This window comes from Mustelus asterias, chromosome 9 (assembly GCF_964213995.1).
Source record: "Mustelus asterias chromosome 9, sMusAst1.hap1.1, whole genome shotgun sequence".
Lineage (NCBI taxonomy): Eukaryota > Metazoa > Chordata > Chondrichthyes > Carcharhiniformes > Triakidae > Mustelus > Mustelus asterias.
The window spans coordinates 85,449,605-85,471,267 of NC_135809.1; the positions used below are offsets into that span (position 1 = coordinate 85,449,605).

The 21,663-nt window shown below is 43.3% G+C and overlaps 1 protein-coding gene across 2 annotated transcripts in view; it reads right to left on the reverse strand.

The window, feature by feature from the left end:
• The window catches only part of LOC144498787 (EF-hand calcium-binding domain-containing protein 4B-like), a 157,325-nt gene that overhangs the window by 78,323 nt on the left and 57,339 nt on the right, over positions 1 to 21,663 (reverse strand). For both annotated transcript variants that reach the window (XM_078220458.1, XM_078220459.1), the window contains exon 2: positions 19,409 to 19,661. In XM_078220458.1, the coding sequence (XP_078076584.1) occupies positions 19,409 to 19,606 (198 nt within the window). In that variant the 5' untranslated portion in view covers positions 19,607 to 19,661. The remainder of the gene's footprint in view (positions 1 to 19,408; positions 19,662 to 21,663) is intronic.

The window sequence follows — 21,663 nt, forward strand, 5'->3', positions numbered from 1 at the left end:
AAGAGCTAACTAATTAGTCCTTCCCCATAGCCCTGTGATTCTTTCCTTTTTAAGTATATATTGAATTCCCATTTGGAAGTTAGTATTGAATCTGCTTCCACCAGCCATTCAGGCTATGCATTCAAGATCATTACACACTGCATGAAAAAAAAATTCACATCTTCCACCCTGGTTCTTTGACAAATTATCTTAAAATGTGTCTCTTTTGGTTAGTGACCCTCCTGTCAGTGGAAAGAGCAGTGTAAAGCCCAGAGGACCAAATTGTGTTGTTAAATTACATTTGATATGTGAACATTCAGTTTTTTAAAAATCATTTAATTTGTTCCTGAGATTTCTAATTATATTTTGAGTAATGATGGTAGGCATATGGTGAGCAAGAGGTCAGGAATGTGTAATTGCATCCCAAAAACCATCACACAATTCCTACAGTACAGAAGGAGTCCGTTCGGCCCGTCGAGTCTGCACCGACCACAATCCCACCCAGACCCTATTCCCATAACCCCACACATTTACCCTGCTAGTCCCCCTGACACTAAGGGGCAATTTAGCATGGCCAATCAATCTAACCCGCACATCTTTGGACTGTGAGAGGAAACCAGAGCACCCGGAGGAAACCCAGGCAGACACGGGGAGAAAGTGCAAATCCCACACAGACAGTGACCCGATGCCAGAATTGAACCTGGGTCCCTGTTGCAGTGAGGCAGCAATGCTAACCACTGTGCCACCCATGTGAACCATTTTCATTAAATCCAAGGCATGGTATAGCAGTTGTGTTGTGTGTTGTATTCACAAACCTGAATGTAACTGAAGGGGTCAGAAAATTTACATTCAGATTCTCAGTGTGACTTATTGCTCATTTTTTTTTGGCCAAAAACTTACTCAAAGGTAGAATTTAAAGAGCATCTTAAAAAAAGAGATGGAGTCAAAGAGTTTTAGAAAGGGAATTTCACAGCCAAGGACCAAGGCAGCTGAAAGTCCAACCCCCATTGGTGGAGCAATTACGATTGGGGTTGTCCAAGACATTTGAATGAATGCAGATATCTTGAGGTTGTAGATCCGGGAGAGGTCACAGAAATATGGAGAGGTGAGGTTATGGAGAGATTTGAAAGCAAGGATGAGAATTTTAATATCAAGGCATTGCTCAACCAGGAGTCAACGCAGGTCAACGAGCACAGGGCTGACAGGGAATTGGACTTGGTGTGATAAGGAGTGTGGGCAAAGTTCTGGCTGACTACAAGTTTAAAGAGGAAAAAATGCAGTAGGCCACCCAAGTGTATATTGGAGAAGCCAGGTTTAGAGGTAACGAAGGCATGGGTGTGGGTTTGAACAGATAAGCCAAGGCAGGGGCGAAGTTACAGAGGTGGCAATGGACAGTCTAGGTAATAGTATAGATGTATGTTCAGTAACTCAACTTGGGGTCAATTATGACACCCTGTTTGCAAACAGTCTAGATTAGCCTCAGTGAACTGGCAGGGAGAGGGATGAAATCAGTGAAGCTGGGGAATGGAGTCTGACGTAAGGATCCATAGATAACAGTTTCAGCCTTCTCAATATTCAATTGGAGGAAATTTCCACTCATCCAGTACTGGATGTTGGACAAGCAGGGTGAAAGGAATGGTGATTTAGAGATCTGTGCCTTCAGTAAAAATGTGAAAACTAAACGCCGTGCTTTTGGATGATGTTGCTGAGGGCAACATCTTGTTGAGAAAATAATCCATCTGGAAAGAGATTTCTAGGGATCTATTTTTGTCGTCAACCATGAAAAAGATGATCTGATCTCTCTGTCCCTCATGCCAAGTCAACCAGTGACTTGCTTTCCTTTCCTTTGTGAGCCTTTAGGCTAGCCAGGGCTTAGGCCCTACTTGGAAGGTGTTTCATGTATAAGGACCACTGTACTTTTTTGGTGCATCTTAGGAAGATGGCTTTATTGACCTGCTCTTAAAATGTTTGCCTCCAGAGGCAGCCTTATGGCATAGTCACATGACTACAGAAAACCAGCTGTGTCAATCAGACGAGTTACATTTCAAAATCCAACCATCACCCATTTCAAAAGATATAAACATCCCCTTTCTCCTCGTGAACAAAAGACACATTTGCATGCACAATTCTGTGTGACTGCAAGTTACCCATTATACACTCACTGCTCTGACGCATTAACAACTGTTTGTTCTATGAGTCAGTTACGACACATACATTGCACACATAGGGATTTTCCAGTCTGGCCAATGGCGACCCCCTGCCTCAGGTTCGCTGGCACCAGAGAGTGTGAACAACAGGAAACCCATTAATAGCAGGGGGACCGGTAGTTCCCACTGCCAGCCAATGGCAGCCTGCCTTCGCTGCTGCAAACCACACCGCGGGGAGGGGGCGGCGAAAAATTCACCCATAGTCTTTAAATTGTGCGTGTCACTTATAATCCATGTACACATTAACATTGGTTGTACATCTGGGTGATGTTCCTTGTCCAGAGAGGATCATTCCCATGGCACTTGTCACCTTGGTAACTGTTGTTGTTCAATTGCAGTTGTTGGAAACATCTGGACCGGTGTGATTGATGATAGTTCTGTACACGGTGCAGCTGATGAGATGCCTTCTCCCTGACTAGCCGATTGTGGTTAAGAAGCTGCTTCGCTAGCTGTGTATATATAAGCCTGTGGTTGCACCTTTATATTACGTTGACCTTTTTCAACTCCTGCTTTGAGTTGCCAACTTTGGAATTGTGGGTCATTCTTTCCTCTTGATACGTTTTTGTCATCTCTGAAATGTATTTGTTCTGATCTCACACAGCTTATTAGTTCATTGAAAACTTCAGGATATTGTGCATTTACAATTGTATATACTCAACTTGAATTGTGCTCTTCAAATCTTTCAGTTCAGCTCTAATGTGTACATTTTCCTGTAGAATTGCTTCATTTACTCTCCGTTAATGCATTTCCTTGCATGGACCCAGTCAGAAACCATCCTGTGGTTTATTTATATATTGTCTCCCTTACTCTGGAACCTTTTGTTGTGCTTTCTCTGTTGGCAGGCTCATGGTTACCAGCTCTCCAAGGTTTAAATTTGCTCCCACCAAGATAAATGGCTGTTGCACCCCATTTATGATCTAGAATTCTTAATCTTCCTTCTTGCCATTGCACTGGGCTGTCAGACCGGAATCTTCCAGGGCGTAAGTCTCTTTCTCTGAGGTTCTGCTGTTTGGGAGTGAATCTTTCTCTGGAGGTGGCTGGATGAGAATCAGAAGACAGCTGTCTGCCTGGATCTCTGCCCAATGGTGTTAAAAGGCTGGAAACCTAGCACCATGTGAGCATAATTGTTTTTGTGCTAACTAATTCTGAGGAAGGGTGTATGTCTATGGGGATATTGCTTTACATAGGAACTATAGAGATAGCTAGCTGTTTGGAATTGTAACTTGTCCTGTTTAAATATTTAAATTAGTAAATGTTATGCTAATTCTTTTTGTTATATTCTAACTGTGTTCTGAAATAAATTTTGTTTTGATAAAAGCTTACTAGTGGGTCAATTGAAGTGTACCTGGACCAAGATACCCTATGCTCACCCTAATGCCAAAATCAAAGGGAAAAAATAGGGTCTGGGCTAACTTCATAATATACCTTGGAGTTTCTGATCTGGTCCCTAACAATAAGGACAGCTGTACTTCTCAAGTGTCTCTCAGTGAGTGGTCTTTATTGAACTGCTCTTCAGGTGGCTGCCTCTAGAGGTGAAAACCAGATGTGTCAATCAGACTAGTTACATTTCAAAACCCAACCAGATGGAAATCCATATGACCAAACACCTTGGGACCTTTACATAATTGTGTCTCGGTGCAATATTTCTCTCGATTCAAGCATGTGTCATTATTAATTCAGGTTAGCCACCATAAGTGTATCCTGGACGATTTGTTTTTAACCTGTTAAACTAGTGGTAAACTGCATCAGTTTTATCATCATGGTATTTTTTATTAGAGTGGTGTGGCGTGTAATTTCTGCAAAGACCGATAATGAATACAAATTCCATTGTAAAGCATAGCTGGCTAGAACATGGAATTCCTTGTTAAGTAATCTTATTGGATTCTTAATCATGAATTTGAATTACATCTGAAATGCAACAGCATTGCTTCCACTAGAGGATTTAATTATTAACTAGCTGTCGTGGTGTTATGGAGTCCCTTGAACCAATTCAGCATCAAATCAGCGTGCAACATAATTGAATTAAAAAGGAACATGCCAAATGTTTAAATGTTTTGCAATGCCTTCATATTCTCTCTGCAGGGAAGGGCCAAGCTCCCTTCAGTAGATCTGTGTTTATTATTCTAAATGTATTTAGCACTCTGTAGGCCCAAGGCTGTCAGAGTTTATTAGCTGAATTTTAGAAAACCTCTCATGCTGCTGGATTTTTACATTTTCTTTTGGAATATTAGTTTGTGACCTCCCTTATCAGATATCACTGCCTAATTACACAATATATTTCAGGTTCACTCTCGATGTTCTCTCAGGCTCAACATCTCCAGACAAGGCCTCTTGTTCCCTACAAATTGAGAGCATACCTTGCTGCTCATCTGACTAGATGTAGCGCAGCATATGTTACGGGAATATCTTCATTTCCGAATTCCTCCCTCAAGTTACATACCATCCTGACTGAAATATGGATCACCATTCCTTTAGCACTGGATCAGAATCCTGGATTTCCCCGACTAACACCACGTTGGAGCCTCGTCATCACAAGGTCATCATTTTTACAAAGAAAACAGGTGAGTTAAGAGTTTAGGAAAGTGAGAGGGGATCTCATAGAAACATATAAAATTTTAACAGGATTAGACAAGGTAGATTCAGAAAAAATGTTCCCGATGGTGGAGGAGTCCAAAACTAGGGGTAATAGTTTGAGGATAAGGGGAAGCCTTATAGGATTGAGATAAGCAGAAATTTCTTCACCCAGAGGGTGGTGAATGTGTGCAATTCACTACCACAGAATGTAGTTGAGACCAAAATGTCTGATTTCAAGAAGAAATTAGATATAGCTCTTGGGGCAAAAAGGGATCAAGTGATATGGGGGGAAGGTGGGATCAGGATGTTGAATTTGATGACCAGCCATGATCAAAACGAATGGCAGAGCAGGCTCGAAGGGCCAAAACTCCTGCTTCTGTGTTTACAATGAATATTACATGTATCACAATTGTATGGAAGCACCTCAGAGCACAGCGTGATCTATGTAGACAACTTGAATACAATGACAATTTTGAAATATCTGCAACATTTCCTTGACTGTATTGAAGCACCTCAGAGTGCAAGATGGTATATGTAGGAAATTTGAATATTATTGCACCAGGCGGCACGGTAGCACAGTGGTTAGCACTACTACTTCACAGCACCAGGGACCCGGGTTCGATTCCTGGCTTGGGTCACTGTCTGCGTGGAGTTTGCACGTTCTCCCTGTGTCTGCATGGGTTTCCTCCGGGTGCTCTGGTTTCCTCCCACAGTCTGAAAGATGTGCTGGTTAGGTGCATTGACCCGAACAGGCGCCAGACTGTGGCAACCAGGGGAATTTCGCAGTAATTTCATTGCAGTGTTAATGTAAGCCTTACTTGTGACTAATAAATAAATTTTAACTTTGTGTTATGGTCACTTTCAAACATTTGTAATGTCCTTCAAGGTGTTTGACGAATAAAGTATGTTTGCAAAAAGAAAACTGCTGCAGTCCAAGCCTTTTGGTTAAGATTGAGCCCAAGATCAGGTGTAATGCCTGTTCTTGTCAGCTTGGATCTAGCATGCCCCTTTTGTGGGGACCTTGAATTGGATTCAATTTGAATTGGTTTTTGGAACAAGCATGGAGATGGGTTAAGGACTTGCCCTGTCCCCTCTGCGCATTGACTTTGTAACTCCAAGAAAGGGCTAAAATCTTTTAAAAGACTGCAGCAGTGCAAGGAGAACACCTAACAGCTGCTTCAAGGGGCAGTGAGGAATGGGCAATGATCACAGTCTTGGCAGCATTGTCCACTTCGCAGGATTGAATTTGAGAAATTGAAGATGATAATAAGACCACTTATTGCATGTATTGGATTCAACCGACTTGTGCTCACAAATGAATAAGCAGTCTAGTGGGACAGGTTTGGCTACAAGCAAACTGATTTATTTTTGCATGCAATTCATGAACAAAATGTGAAACTCAGACATTCGTAACATCAAAAAATAATAATTGCTCAATTTAACCCACAACATTGGCCCGGCTTCATCTTTCAAATCAATTTCCCCTGGAAAGACACAGGAGCAAAAAATCTCTGCTGTTAGTTCATAAGTTCATAAGATATAGGAGCAGTGTTAGGCCATTCGGCCCATCGATCCTGGCTGATATGCTCCTTGTCCCCATTTTCCTGCCTTATCCCCATAACCTTGGTCACCTGTTTACAGGAAGGATGTAAATAAGATTGAAAGAGTGCAGAGAAGGTTCACAAGGATGTTGCCGGGACTTGAGAAGCTGAGTTACAGAGAGAGATTGAATAGGTTGGGACTTTATTCCCTGGAGCGTAGAAGATTGAGGGGAGATTTGATAGAGGTGTATAAGATTTTGATGGGTATTGATAGAGTGAGTGCAAGCAGGCTTTTTCCGCTGAGGCTAGGGGAGAAAAAAACCAGAGGGCATGGGTTAAGGGTGAAAGGAGAAAAGTTTAAAGGGAATATTAGGGGGGGCTTCTTCACACAGAGAGTGGTGGGAGTGTGGAATGAGCTGCCGGATAAAGTGGTGAATGCGGGGTCACTTTTAACATTTAAGAAAAACTTGGACGGGTTCATGGATGAGAGGAGTGTGGAGGGATATGGTCCAAGTGCAGGTCAGTGGGACTAGGCATAAAATGGTTCGGCACAGACAAGAAGGGCCAAAGGGCCTGTTTCTGAGCTGTAATTTTCTATGGTTCTATGGTTCTAAACCTTCAACCCATTACCAATTAAAAGTCTGTCTAACTCCTCCTTAAATTTACTCACTGTCCCAGCATCCACCGCACTTTGGGGTAGTGAATTCCACAGGTCCACAACCCTTTGGGAGAAGTTGTTTCTCCTCAACTCTGTTTTAATTTTGCTAGCTTAAAGTCCAACAGGTTTATTTGGTAGCAAATGCCATTAGCTTTCGGAACACTACTTCTTCGTCAGATGGAGTGGAAATCTGCTCTCAAACAGGGCACAGAGACACAAAATCAAGTTACAGAATACTGATTAGAATGCAAATCTCTACAGCCAACCAGGTCTTAAAGATACAGACAATGTGTGATGAGGGAGCATTAAGCACAGGTTAAAGAGATGTGTATTGTCTCCAGACAGGACAGCCAGTGAGATTCTGCAAATCCAGGAGGCAAGCTGTGGGGGTTACTGATAGTGTGACATAAAGCCAACATCCCGGTTTAGGCCGTCCTCATGTGTGCGGAACTTGGCTATCAGTTTCTGCTCTGCGCTGTCGTGTGTCGTGAAGGCCGCCTTGGAGAACGCTTACCTGGACTTGCAGAATCTCAGAGGCTGTCCTGTCTGGAGACAATACACATCTCTTTAACCTGTGCTTAATGCTCCCTCCACTCACACTGTCTGTATCTTTAAGACCTGATTGGCTGTAGAGATTCGCATTCTAATCAGTATTCTGTAACTTGATTTTGTGTCTCTGTGCCCTGTTTGAGAGCAGATTTCCACTCCATCTGACGAAGGAACAGCGCTCCGAAAGCTAATGGCATTTACTACCAAATAAACCTGTTGGACTTTAACCTGGTGTTGTTAAAACTCTTACTGTATTTACCCCAGTCCAACGCCGGCATCTCCACATCTTAATTTTGCTACCCCTTATCCTAAGACTATGATTTCTCATCCTAGAATGCCCCACAAGAGGAAGCATCCGCTCCACGTCTACTTCATCCATACCGTTTATCATCTTGTATACCTCAATTTGATTTCCCCTCATTCTTCTAAATTCCAGAAGCAACAATGCTGATTCGCCCCAGCTCACTGAGGAGGATTGGCTCCTCAAGCAGCCAGTTGAAAGTGGTGCCTCAAATCAAACACCCTCTCCAAATCACTTTGATGACTTGTTCAGCCAAGACCCTGCTGTGCTGTGAATTTATTAGAATATACTGGACTCCGAGGCTTAAGGAGGCATTTATGAACTAGGGTTATGCTCAACCTTCCTCTCCAATTTTGTTTTTCATGTGTTCAATCTATTCATTTAAATGCGCAGGCCCTTAAATTTATTTGCATAACTGCATTCTGTGGCTGTGCGGCTTATTGGTTATATTCCATAGAATTTAGAAAGTTAAGAGCTGCTTCAATTGAAATTTAAGATAATAAGGGATATAGATTGGGAGGAACTATTTCCATTGGTTGGGATGGGGGGAGTCTTGGACTAGGTCTAAAAGTTAGAGCCATAAGCTTCATAGTGAAATTAGGAAATACTTTTAGACACAAAGGATGATGGAAGTTTGGAACTCTTTCCCATAAATTGATGCAAGACCAATTGTCCATTTTAAATCTGTATTAATTGATTTTTATTAGCAAAAGATATCCAGGAATGAGATAAAGGTGGGTAGTTAGGTTGCCGATCAGCCACGATCTCAGTGGATGCTGGAACAGGCTCCAGGGGTTAGCTGGTCCCCTCCTCTTTCAATGTTCCGAAAATCAACATGGTCAAAATGGGGGTAAGATAATCAAAAGTTATTTTCCTGCGGTGCTCAGTGGCTATTTGTTGTGCTAGTGAACCCTCCCCATTAAATTATAGAAAATTTACAGCACAGAAAGAGGCCACTTGGCCCATCATGTCTATCCTGACCAAAAAAAGTCATGATGTGGAGATGCCGGCATTGGACTGGGGTAAACACAGTAAGAAGTTTAACAACACCAGGTTAAAGTCCAACAGGTTTATTTGGTAGCAAAAGCCACACGTGTGGCTTTTGCTACCAAATAAACCTGTTGGACTTTAACCTGGTGTTGTTAAACTTCTGACAAAAAAAGTCAGCCAGCCGAATCCTGTTTTCCGGCATTTGGTCCAAAACCCTGCAGGTTGAGGTGCATTTCCAGACATCTTTTAAACGAGTTAAGCATTTCTGCCTCTACTATGCTTTCAGACGGCGAGTTCCAGACCTCCATAATACTGAGTGTAAAAATGTTTCCTCATCTCCCCTCTAATCTTTCTACCCATCTCTTAAATCTATGCCCCCTCGTTACTGACTTCTCTACTAAATTAAACAGGCCCTTCCACTCCATCCAGGTCCCCTACAATTTTAAACATCTCAATCAAATCTTCCCTCAGCTTCCTCTGCTGCAAGGAGAACAATTCCAACCTATCCAATCTATCCTCATAGCTGCAACTTTCCCAGACTGAACAGTATCCTCGTAAATCTCCTCTGTAAAATCAAGAGTCACATGGATAAGAACTGTGCTAAAAAGGAGGTTACATGCTACTTACTGTCTAATTTGTTTCAACTCCCTGAAACAGTAATGTTGCTGTCCTTTGAAAGGGAGGGAGTTGTTGAATCATGATGTATTGTGCTTAGCTCAACTGCACTATCTCCAGCAGCCTACTTGATATCACACCTCCTGCACCAACGTACCTTACCACTTACCTACATGAAAATCCAATTGCCATTCCTTAGCCACACACCTTTTCTCCCTGGATCTTTTCATTAAGATCTGGTTCCATCATTAAGTAAATCAAGTCTAAGAATTACAATCCTCTACGTTATTCACATTAGCAGCAGCAGATTGAAAATATCTGCAGAACTCCACTGGTCATTGTATTCTTGAACACTTTCCCATTTCCACCACCTTGAATTTTTTTATTCATTCGTGGGACATGGCGTCGCTAGCTGGCCAGCATTCCTCGTTGCCCAAGGGCAGTTGAGAGTCAACCACATTGCTGTGGATCTGGCGTCACATGTCAACCACACCAGGGAAGGATGGTAGATTTCCTTCCCCAAAGGACATTAGTGAACCAGATGGGTTTTTCTGACAATCGGCAATGGTTTCATGGTCATCAGTAGATTCTCAATTCCAGATATTTTTTATTGAATTCAAATTCTACCATCTGCCATGGCGGGATTTGAACCCGGGTCCCCAGAACATTAGCTGAGTTTCTGGATTAATAATCTAGCAATAATCCCACTAGGCCATCACCTCCCCCCAATGGGAAGTAACTAAGGCCACATATAAATACATTTCAATTAAGTTTCCAAGAAATATGGAATCATGCTACTTTTCATGTTGTCACAAAAAGACTTCTTGACTGCGTCAGAACATTCCATGCTCCACACTGACCATTGGCTTAAAACCCAAATGTCATCGGATCCAATTAGATAGGATTTCCCCAGCTCACAGACCTACAGGTACACCGCTGCTGTGTGAATAGTTCTCTGTGGCGCGCTTGTTCCCATTGATGATCCAAGTGCATTAGCTTTTCATTATCAGTCATGACAGCAATTTGAGATTTTATTGGGCAGCTGCAGCGGCACAAAGGCACAGTGCTGCAGGCTTTTCACCAATCTCGCATGGTATGATTACCTTTTGGGATAATTATAAGTAGGTGCAGGACCTTCCAGGAGCAGCGTACAACATAATACATCAATCAGGAAAGATGATTGTTTAAGAAGTGTAATCTATGTAGAGAGATTGTTCATCTTAAAGAGTCATTATGAAAAGAAGTTTTGGGATAGCAGGAAAGGATCTTGCAGCTGTTAATATACATTAAAAGAAAATAGAGATGTCATTGTGGTGGAGCACATGAATCAGGCATTAATCATAGAACCCTCACAGTGCAGAAGGAGGCAATTCAGCACATTGAGCCTGCACCAATAACAATCCCACCCAGGCCCGATCCCTGTAACCCCATGTATTTACCCTAGCTAGTCCCCGTGGCACTAAGAGGCAATTTAGTATGGCCAATCAACCTAACCCGCACATCTTTGGAGTGTGGGAGGAAACCACAAAGACACGGAGAGAATGTGCAAACTCCACAGAGACAGTCACCCAAGGCCGGAATTGAACCTGGGTCCCTGACGCAGTGCTAACCACTGTGCCACCTTGCTGCCCTAATGGCCTAGATTCTGCTAACAGTGGCAAAGGAATGGATTTCACTTTTCACACTGTGCATAGTTATCCAATGACTTCTTGTGGGTTTGAAAGCTGGGATTTCCACTAATTGGGCAGCCGATTCAGTGTGGCACCCTCTACAAAGGATCTGTGGTGTCTGAGCAGGGAAAGGAGAACGTTTAAGACTTATCTAGATAGCCACATGAACGGAGTGGGAATGGAGGGATACAAAAGAATGGTCTAGTTTGGACCAGGGAGCAACGCGGGCTTGGAGGGCCGAAGGGCCTGTTCCTGTGCTGTATTGTTCTTTGTTCTTTGTTAAAGCAGCAATGAGGTTCTTTAATCAGTTGGATTAAAAAACACTCACCGTGATATGCAGACTGCAAATCAGGAAGTTTAAAATAAAAGCATGAAATATACGTTACATTTAAATCATTGCACAAGAAACACAAATGAAAATGGGTATCCAGATAGGATTAAGAGAAAGAGATGTCGGGCAGGATTTTCCATCCTTCCCACCGGTGGGATCTTCCGGTCCCGCTGACGGTGATCCCCTATGACAGATTTCTTGGCAGCGGGATGAGTGAGCCATAGTTATCGGAGGGACCACAAGATACAAAACATCTCTTCCTCAAGTCTTACCTTGCACCAGGTCCCGTTCCCCTATCACCCCAGTACTCACTGTATACCTTGCTTAACTGTGCCCATGCCACAATTATATCATCCTCATTTTCAAATCCCTTCATGGCCTCACCCCGCTCTCTAATCATAAAATCATAGAATATCTACAGAAGGAGACCATTCAACCCATCGAGTCTTCACCGACTCTCTGACTGAATATCTTACCCAGGCCCTCTACCCCGCCCTATCCCTGTAACCCCACATATTTACCATGGCTAATCCATCTAACCTACAAATCTGTGGACACTAAGGGGTAATTTACCATGGCCAATCCATCTAACTTGCACAACTTTGAGGTGTGGGAGCACCCGGAGGAAAACCACACTGACATGGGGAGAATGTGTGTGTGGAGTTTGCACAGTCGCCCAAGGCTGGAATGGAACTGGGGTCCCTGGTGCTGTCAGGCAGTAGTCTCCTTCAGCCCCTCATCCTTCAGGAGATATCTGTGATCATCTCATTCTGGCCTCTGGCGCACCCCTGATTTTAAGCACTCCACCATTGGTGGCTGCCCAGACCCTAAGCTCTGGAATGCTCCCCCGACATCTCTCCACTTCTCGACATGGCTTTCCTCCTTTTAAGACACTCTTTACAGCTACCTCTTTGACCAAACTTTTGGATACCTGACCTAATACCACATTAAGTGGCTCAACATCACCTTTCAGTTTATAGCACTCCTATGAAGTACAGTGGGATGTTTTATTAGTTGAAGGCGCTATATAAATAGAAGTTTTTTAATGTCATAGTTCAGATTCTGAGAAAGCAACTTCAGAAAAGTGGTACATCACTCTGTCAGCTTAGTGAGCCCAATACCCACTATGCACACTGCCTGCTGCTGCACACCACCTACCGCTCCATATTCCATACAGCTCATCCCTGCCCACTACTGCCCACACTGGTCTACTCTACATACTCTTCAACTGATCCTTGCCCTCCATAAAATGGCAAACCACTTTTAGTTTTTACTCCATTTCATGGAGCATTAAACATACTTCTCTGAAAATGCTCTTCAACATGACTTGCAGTTGTACAGAAGGACCCACCACCATTAAATCACCTTCAAAGGACACAAGGCCACACTTGAATATTGGAAAAATCAGTATGCTCCACTTGTCGGCTGCTGTTGACTTAGATTATCTCACTGCCTTGTGTCACACCTGCCTTACATGTGATAATTCAAAGCCATTTCCTGAACGAGGAACACTTTGAGATATCCTGTATTCTACACTAAGCAACATACACAGTGAACCTAGGGCTAAATAAAATACATTTATCAGATAATTTCCAAGTGACTTTCAATTGAAAACATAAGCAAAGATGGATAGAAAAATAAATGGAAAATATTGAGATGAAAGCATTGCTAAATAGCATTTGAAGAGGCACTCGGTGAAATAATTTACATGCAAATGCTAAGCCAACGCAAAGTACACGAGCCTCATCAAAGCTGTACTCTCTGTTCAATGACCTCTGTTTAATAAATTCAGGATGTGGAGATGCCGGCGTTGGACTGGGGTAAACACAGTAAGAAGTTTAACAACACCAGGTTAAAGTCCAACAGGTTTATTTGGTAGCAAAAGCTATTTGGTAGCGAAAGCTTGTGTGGCTTTTGCTACCAAATAAACCTGTTGGACTTTAACCTGGTGTTGTTAAACTTCTTACTGTAATAAATTCAGAACAAGACAATCACTTCCCATGCAGATAAATGATGGAGTGTACTACACAGAACAGCTAACCTTTCTGAATGCATAACACATTCTTTCCAAATTAATTAATTAAGACTAATAAAGGTCTTCTAAATGGGTAAATTATGGACAGATGGAATTAGATCACATTAAATAAATGGGTTTTCTTCTGGTCTTTCACGACTGCAGAAATACAAACAACAAATTATTTCATGGTCAAAGTCTGCAGTACAGTCTAAATGCATTGCCAATGGCACAAAACACCACATAAGCTCAGTAAAACGTGGCAAGACACGAGGACAAAATTAACCCCGAGGCTACCATGGTGAAGGGACAACGTTTTACAGTTGAGCAGTCACCAATATTTGCTGACTTGCAACTCAGGATACATTGACCTGCAATGGACAAATGGACTACTGAGTATGATATAAAGCCGAACAGACATTTTAAAGTCTCACCTTTAGTTTCACACCCCTCCCCCAAATTTCTAGTCTATATTAAATTGTCTTAACTAGAGCATCAATTTGAGCGTTACGATAGTCTCAGAGGCCTTGGATGAGGCAAAGTGGGGTTTAAAAAGAGCCTGCTGGGAAATTGGATGTTATGAGAGGATGAGATAGAATTTGTGACGCCCTCCACTGTCAAATAGCCTGTCAACACTCACCAGCCAGGCTCACACATGGAGATTGGCTACCCCAGGTGAGATACTGTACTCCTGTCATAGCAACATCTTGTGGTCAGGAGCACAGAAAGGAGAAAATAATCACTCTCTGATCTGATCAACCCATTTATTGGAAAGCCCTTTCAAGGGGATTTTTGGGAACGTTTCACTTCCCAAACCTGCCAGCCGCTGGGGGGCTTTAAGCATATGTTGAAATAGGTCACAACAAATAAACTGACACCATAAATAGAGGGTTATGGGCATAGGGCCTGTGTGGGATTGTGCTTGGTGCAGACTCGATGGGCTGAATGGCCTCCTTCTGCACTGTAGGCATTCAATGATCTATGAAATGATGAACATCTGCTCTCCAGAAGTGAAAACAAAGAGAGAAAGCAACAAAACCTGGAAAAAAGAAAAAATCAAAATGGAGGGAGGTTATGACTTATAATTATTGAAGTCAATGTAAGGCTGTAAAGTGTCTGATCGAAAGATGAGGAGCTGTTACTCTAGCTCACATTGGATCACTGCAGGAACTCAAAGGCAGAAAGGCCAGAGTGGGAACAAGGCGGAGAATTAAAGTAAAAATGTGACTGGAAGCTCAGGGCCATGATTGCAGACTGAACGTTGGTGTTCTGCAAAGTGATCACGCAGTCCTATATCTGGTCTCGCCCAACCCCCATCTTGAGATCACATTGGGAGCAGCAAAGACAGTGTATGAAATTGAAAGTAGCACAAGTAAATCAAGGAGTGTTTGGGGCCTTGGACAATGAGAAGGGAGGAACTAAATGGGCAGCTTTTGTTTCCCTTGCACCTGCAAGGAAAAGGTGCCATGGAAAAGAGAGGGAATGTTGGGGAGGACTGAACAGCATATCTGGATGTCAGGGGGAATGATTCTTCGGAATGCTGGAAGAGAAGCGGAGGAGATGATGGGTGGGATTTTCTGCCACGCCATACATTTCAGCTCTCACTACTTCCACAATAGAGTTCCCATTGTCCTCACCTTCCACCCACCAGCCTCTACATTCAATGGATCATCCTCCACCATTTCCACCAACTCCAGTGTGTCTACAGATGTCTGATCAATACACTGGAGTCCATAATCACCAGGATAGGTAACCAGAGTGGATCATCAAAGCAAAACCATAATGGTAGCATGATGAGATTTTGGGATTGATGCACAATGAAACAACAGATGGATGTAAGGCTCAGATCAAAATGTTCTTCAGAAAACAAACTCGTACAGCCCACAACTGGCTTATTGAGCAGGGAAATCATTTTATTGCAGCATAATTCCAAGTTAGCTCATCTGTGAAGCTGTGGTGTTAACTTCTAATTTTCTTACAATAAAGTGAAGATGCTGGCGTTGGACTGGGGTGGGCACAGTCGGCAGTCTCACAATACCAGGTTAAAGTCCAACAGATTTATTTGGAATCACGAGCTTTTAGAGCGCTGCTCCTTCCTCAGGTGAGTGGCGATGAGGGAGCCTGATAAAGGAGCAGCGCTCCGAAAGCTCATGATTCCAAATAAACCTGTTGGAATTAACCTGGTGTTATGAGACTTCTTACTGTGCAATAAAGTGGTTATTGCCACTATTCCCAGACATGTGGAACTTTTGTGGTCATTGCAACTGAAAGAAATGAAAGTTGGCACCACCAGCACAGAGCTGCAAGGTGAAGAGGCTCCAAAGCAGCAAGGAGATGTCACCTAGCAAACCAGAGCAAAGAATACTGTACTAAAGGTGCACTACACTTGCATATTAGATAGCTAACTGGCAATGCCGGATTTAGGCTTAAACTCATTGTGAAGCCTAAGCTGCAGCTTAGGGCTTCACAAAATAAGGGGCCTCAGTTCTCTGCCTGGACAAACATGAAGAGGCTACTTCAGCTGTAGCTGACAGTTATGGCTCAATCATTGGTGATCTTAATCATCATCATCATCACACTGAAGACAATGAAACAGGTGATAGGAGGAGAGAGGTTGGCATTCTGCAACAGGTATGAGATGCCAATCTGTCTTTCAATTTTTCGTCTCCTTAACCGTCTCTGGCAATATCCATTTCAAAGTGGAATTCAGCCCAGATAGATTGTTTAGATCTTGGAGATGTAGTTCTTGAGCTCAGGTGAACTAGTCAGAGCATCACAAGCATGGAACATTCACAGCAGTACCAGCAAGCCGGCAGCAATCATCAACGTTTCTGGGCACAAGACTATCACTGATCTCTTCCTGTCGGTTGCTCTCCTGCTCTCATGTTACTGAATAATTCATGTTTCCTGTATTTGTATCACTAACTTGTCAAGACTTCTCCATCACCCTTCACTAGACTACATAGTGCAGCTCCTAGAACTTCCAGTCCTGCTCCCAATGCCATGCACTTCCAGCTATTTGATACTGCATTTGCCTAACATCCATTCACGTCTGAACCAGACCCTAACCATCCAGGATCTTACTGTGGATCTCATGGCTTTGACGGCAAGTTTCCTCACAGGGAGTAAAGCCTGGCCCATTACCCAAGACTTTGCACCCAGCTATACTTTCCACCACCTGCTCCATCAAAACCATCATGGTGACACCGTGGCACTGATCGCCAAGTTGCAATTTAGCCTTTACCTATTCCTCTGGCAATTCTCTCCTTACCCAGTCCCACTCCTTATCAGAATTCCTTGTTATTTCCCCTTCAGCCTCTGGGCTGAGAATCTGCTGAACCAGCGATTATAACCCAGCTCAGCTTCCTTTCCTTCTCCCATCTAGAATCTATATAATCCCTACAGTGCAGAAGGAGGTCATTCGGCCCATCAAATCTGCACCAACCACAATCCCACCCAGGCCCCATTCCCGTAATCCCACATATTTACTCTGCTAATCCCCCTGACACTACGGTCAATTTAGCATGGCCAATCAACCTAACCCGCACATCTTTGGAGCACCCGGAGGAAACCCACGCAGATACGGGGAGAAGGTGCAAACTCCACACAGACAGTGACCAAAGGCCGGAATTGAACCCAGGTCCCTGGCACAGTGAGGCAGCAGTACTAACCACTGTGCCACCATTGCCATTCCCCTAAAGCTCACCCTCCATAGAAATTCTCCTGCTCACATTCACAGCCATCCTCTCAATCTTGCCAGATCTCTCCTTTCAAAGTCTCTATCACTCACCCCTCTGTATTCTCTGAGCAACCTGATAAAATGTATCAGTAAATCGTATCACAACGGGGACATGATCCTATCCTCATCTGACCAGAAGCAGGAACATGACAAATTTACTTCTCCCTTTCTCCTCCTCCGATTACAACAAAATTAGTCATTGCTACACACAAATATTTGTAAAAATCCCAGAGAATAAACAAGGGTTCGGGTAGTCAAGGCTCAGTGACCATTATAAACTGGTCAATATTCATTTCCATTTGTTATAATTTGTTCAGTAACTCAATACAGAAACATCCCCAATGGTTTCAGCTTCTTTCAATATCAGCTTTCATCAGAAGATCTTTGTATACCTAAATCTGTTTGTCAAATAGTTCAATAATGAATATAATACAATATGCTTGGATAACGCTCAGTTTAACATCCTTATGCTAAATTATTCTTGCTGCTACTTCAGATCAAGAACACGGTTAAATATCATTTGCAGCTTTTCCTACATTATAGACTTGTGATTTTAATCTCCTAAAGTGCTTTATTTCCGAAAAAAAATTATGATCACAAGCTAGTTGGATTTCTGACCAACAGATGTTGAGAATCAAGGCTTGAAGATGCATGAACACTATTGTAACTGTGGCTCTTGAGTGTATGTATGCAGATGAACCAAAACTGGAATAAACTAGTTCAGTTGGGTACTATAACATCACATGAATACACCAGTGTTTTTGCCCTGCCACAATATCACAACATTGAAGAATGAACTTGCATTCATATAGGCTCTTTTAAGGCATATCTAAATAGCCAGTGAGTTCAGTTGGCAAAAAGCTAGATCCCATAAACAATAAAGGAAATGAATGACCCTCTCTCTATCTGTTAAGTCATGGGGTCAGGGAAGAGTATTGGCCAGGGTACTAGGAGACCTCGTCAAGAAAGAAAAAAAAAAACAGCCCTCCACCCAAGCAGGAAAACAGGCCCTTGATTTAACACCTTGTCCTCAAGACAACAGTTCCAACAATACAACTGTGAAGCGGCATTCAGGAGTTACTACACCTGGGTTGAATGTTAGAGAGACTGAGCAGCTTCTCCTGGATAGGATCAGCCGTACAATAGCAGCACAGACTGAAAGAGAAATGTCTGTCCGGTAATCAGTGTGGTAACTACAGAGCACAAGGCATTTTTAGTTTAGGTCAGCCATAACCACTCTTCGGCAGCATATATTTAATGGAATGCTGCTTGAGATTTAATTACCCATCTAAGCTCTGTTACTTGCATAATGATTTAAAAATGTTTTTAAAATCTGCAAAGAATCATAGAAAGCCGACATTGCCATTCGGCCCATCGAGTCTGCACTGATGACAATTCCATTCAGGCCCTGTCCCTGTAATCCCACATATTTACCCTGCTAATCCCTCTAACCTACGAATCTCGGGACGCTAAGGGGCAATTTAGCATGGCCAATGCACCTAACCTGCATATCTTTGGACTGTGCTTTCTCTTCAAAATAAATGAATGAGTTCAAAATTTCTGCAAATTAACTCACATAAACAGCAATGTATTAAAAATGTGCTTTTTATTTGAGGTGACTGGTGAGGATTGAATATTGCCCAGAATACCAGAGATCTCTCTCTTTGAACCGTACTATAAAATCTCTTCAGTCCATTCAAGAGTACAGACTGGTCTCCATTTCACAGCGCATCTCAAAGATCGCACTTTGAGCAGTGCAGTACGCCCTCTGAACCGAGTGTGTCAGCCTAGATTTTGTACTTAAGCCACTTGTGGGACTTGTGCTCACAACCTTCAACTCAGAGAGAAGGATGCTACCAACTGAGGTTAGGTTGATTGGCCATGCTAAACTGACCCTACTGTCAGGGGGATTAGCAGGATAAATACATGGGGCTATGGGGATAAGACCTGGGTGGGATTGTGGTCGGTGCAGACTCGATGAGCCGAATGGCCTCCTTCTGCACTGTAGGGATTCTATGATTCTACAATCCAAGGCTGACATCTGTACACACATAGAGAACTTTCAACAAAAACTGCTCTTTTTACATGCGCTCCCACTCCTAACCAGTCTAAGATTCCAGGAAGAAGACTGCAGGATGGCTAACGTTCAACCAAAAACCTTAAGAATTAAAAATATCAAATATTATTTCTGAAGATTGGGGATGGCAGGAAAATGGGAATATATAGAGTAAGCTCACTACCTGCATGTCCCGCTTGGTGATAAAGCCCTTCTCCTCCTTGTCACACAGCTGGAAGAGCTCACGGGCCTTTTCCAGTGTCTCATGGCGAGTGCCTCGTCCGTTTGGATTTGCTCTGGTGCCCCTGGTCGTCCCTCCAGAATTGGGATCAGCTCCTCCTGTGGGCCAAGCATCAGCCCGGGTCTCTCTCTTCCTGGACATCACCTACTTGCTTCTCCAGCCCAGCATACAGCACGAGAGCTCTGTGAGCTCGCCACTGCGAGGGACAACAAAAAAAGTGCATGTGTTTACATCATTCATTGAGGCTTTCTGATATTAAGTAGCATCACTTAGCAACAGCCCACTTAGAGCTGTTCTGAAGGTACTCCGAGTATTGCTGTTAAATTAGTCTTTTTTCTTTTGTCCGGCAGAGAAGGGGAGGGGGAAGAGCACAGAGGGAGACAGGTAAATACAGCTTTGTCAGGAAAGACAGAGCAGAATTAGGAAGCTGGTAATCTACGTTCTATTTCGAAGCAAGCACAACATTTAAGGAACGTCTAAATCAAGGAATAGAAGTTGGACATTTAGCCCCCTTCTCCCGCCGTATGGCTCAGCACTTAAACTCCATCCACCTGCCTCAGTTCAGCTTCTGTCCTTGCCTCACAGCTTGGATTTGACATTTCCCACTGAACCTTAACAGGTTTTTATCGGAAGCGGCTCAAGTTATCATAACCCTTTTATGTGAAGAAGTGTTTGCTGACATTGCCCCTGCACAGCCCAGCTTTATATTTTCAGCTTATGCTGCAAAGGGATGGAAAGAAACATGAAAACAGGTTATTCAGGAACAGGGAGAGATCCTATCCAAATCCGATCTGATACGCTATAACCAAGGGCAAACCACACTGCAAACTGAAAGGGCTGACAGAGTGCCCAAGACAGAATTTATGTAAACCTTATGTTCACACGCCCAAACGTTGACACAAGTAAGGCTTCACTGCTTGCACCATGCAGTAAGTACTTCTATCCATTACCACTCACTTTCAGAATCAGAATCACAGTGTAGAAGAGGCCCTTCAGCCCATCAAGTCTGCACCGACACACAAAAGGCCCCAACTTGGCCATCTAATCCCACTTGCCAGTACTTGACCGATAGCCTTGAATGTTATGGTGTGCCAAGTACGCATCCAGGTACTTTTTAAAGGATGTGAGGCAACCCACCTCCACCACTCTCCCAGGCAGTGCATTCCAGACCGTCACCACCCTCTGGGTAAAAAAGCTTTTCCTCAAATCCCCCCTAAATCTCCCACCCCTCACTTTTAATTTGTGTCACCTCATAACTGCCTATCCTACCTCTCTTCCTAATTTAAATGTTCCATCTCCTCTGCACCACTTCCAGTGCATTCACATCCTTCCTATAATGTGGCAACCAGAACTGCGCACAGTACTCCAGCTGTGGCCTCACAAGTTCTATACGACTCCATCATGACCTCTCTGCTTTTTTTATTATACCCCGATTGATAAAGGCGAGCGTGCCACATGCCTTTTTCACTACCGTATTAACCTGCCTTTCCGCCTTCAGAGATCGCCAAGGTCCCTTTGTTCTTTGGAACTTCCTAGAGTATACTTCCTTGTCAAACTTTAACATAGAAAATATCTGGGGGCTGGGTGAATCCTGGGGGTCGCCACCCATTTTGTGGTGCTGTGAATGATGGCAGTGCTGTCATATACAGCGCCCTGGTGAGGCCACACCTAGAATATTGTGTGCAGTTTTGGTCTCTTTTTCTGAGGAAGGATGTTTTTGCTCTCGAGGGAATGCAGCAAAGGTTTACCAGGCTGATTCTGGGGATGTCGGGACTGATATATGAGGGGAGACTAACTAGGTTAGGATTATTTTCGCTGGAGTTCAGACGAATGAGGGGGGAATCTCAGAGACTTATAAAATTCTAACAGGACTAGACAGGGTAGATGCAGGGAGAATGTTCCCGATGGTGGGGGAGTCCAGAACCAGAGGTCACAGTCTGAGGATTCAGGGTAGACCATTTAGGATGGAGATGAGGAGACATTTCTTCACCCAAAGAGTGGTGAGCCTGGGAATTCATTACCACAGGAAGTAGCTGATGCCAAAACATTGAATGTATTCAAGAGGTGGCTGGATATAGCACTTGGGCTGAATGGGATCAAAGGTTATGGGGAAAAAGCAGGATTAGACTACTGTACGATCAGTCATGACCATGATGAATGGTAGAGCAGGCTCGAAGGGCCAAATGGCCTCCTTCTGC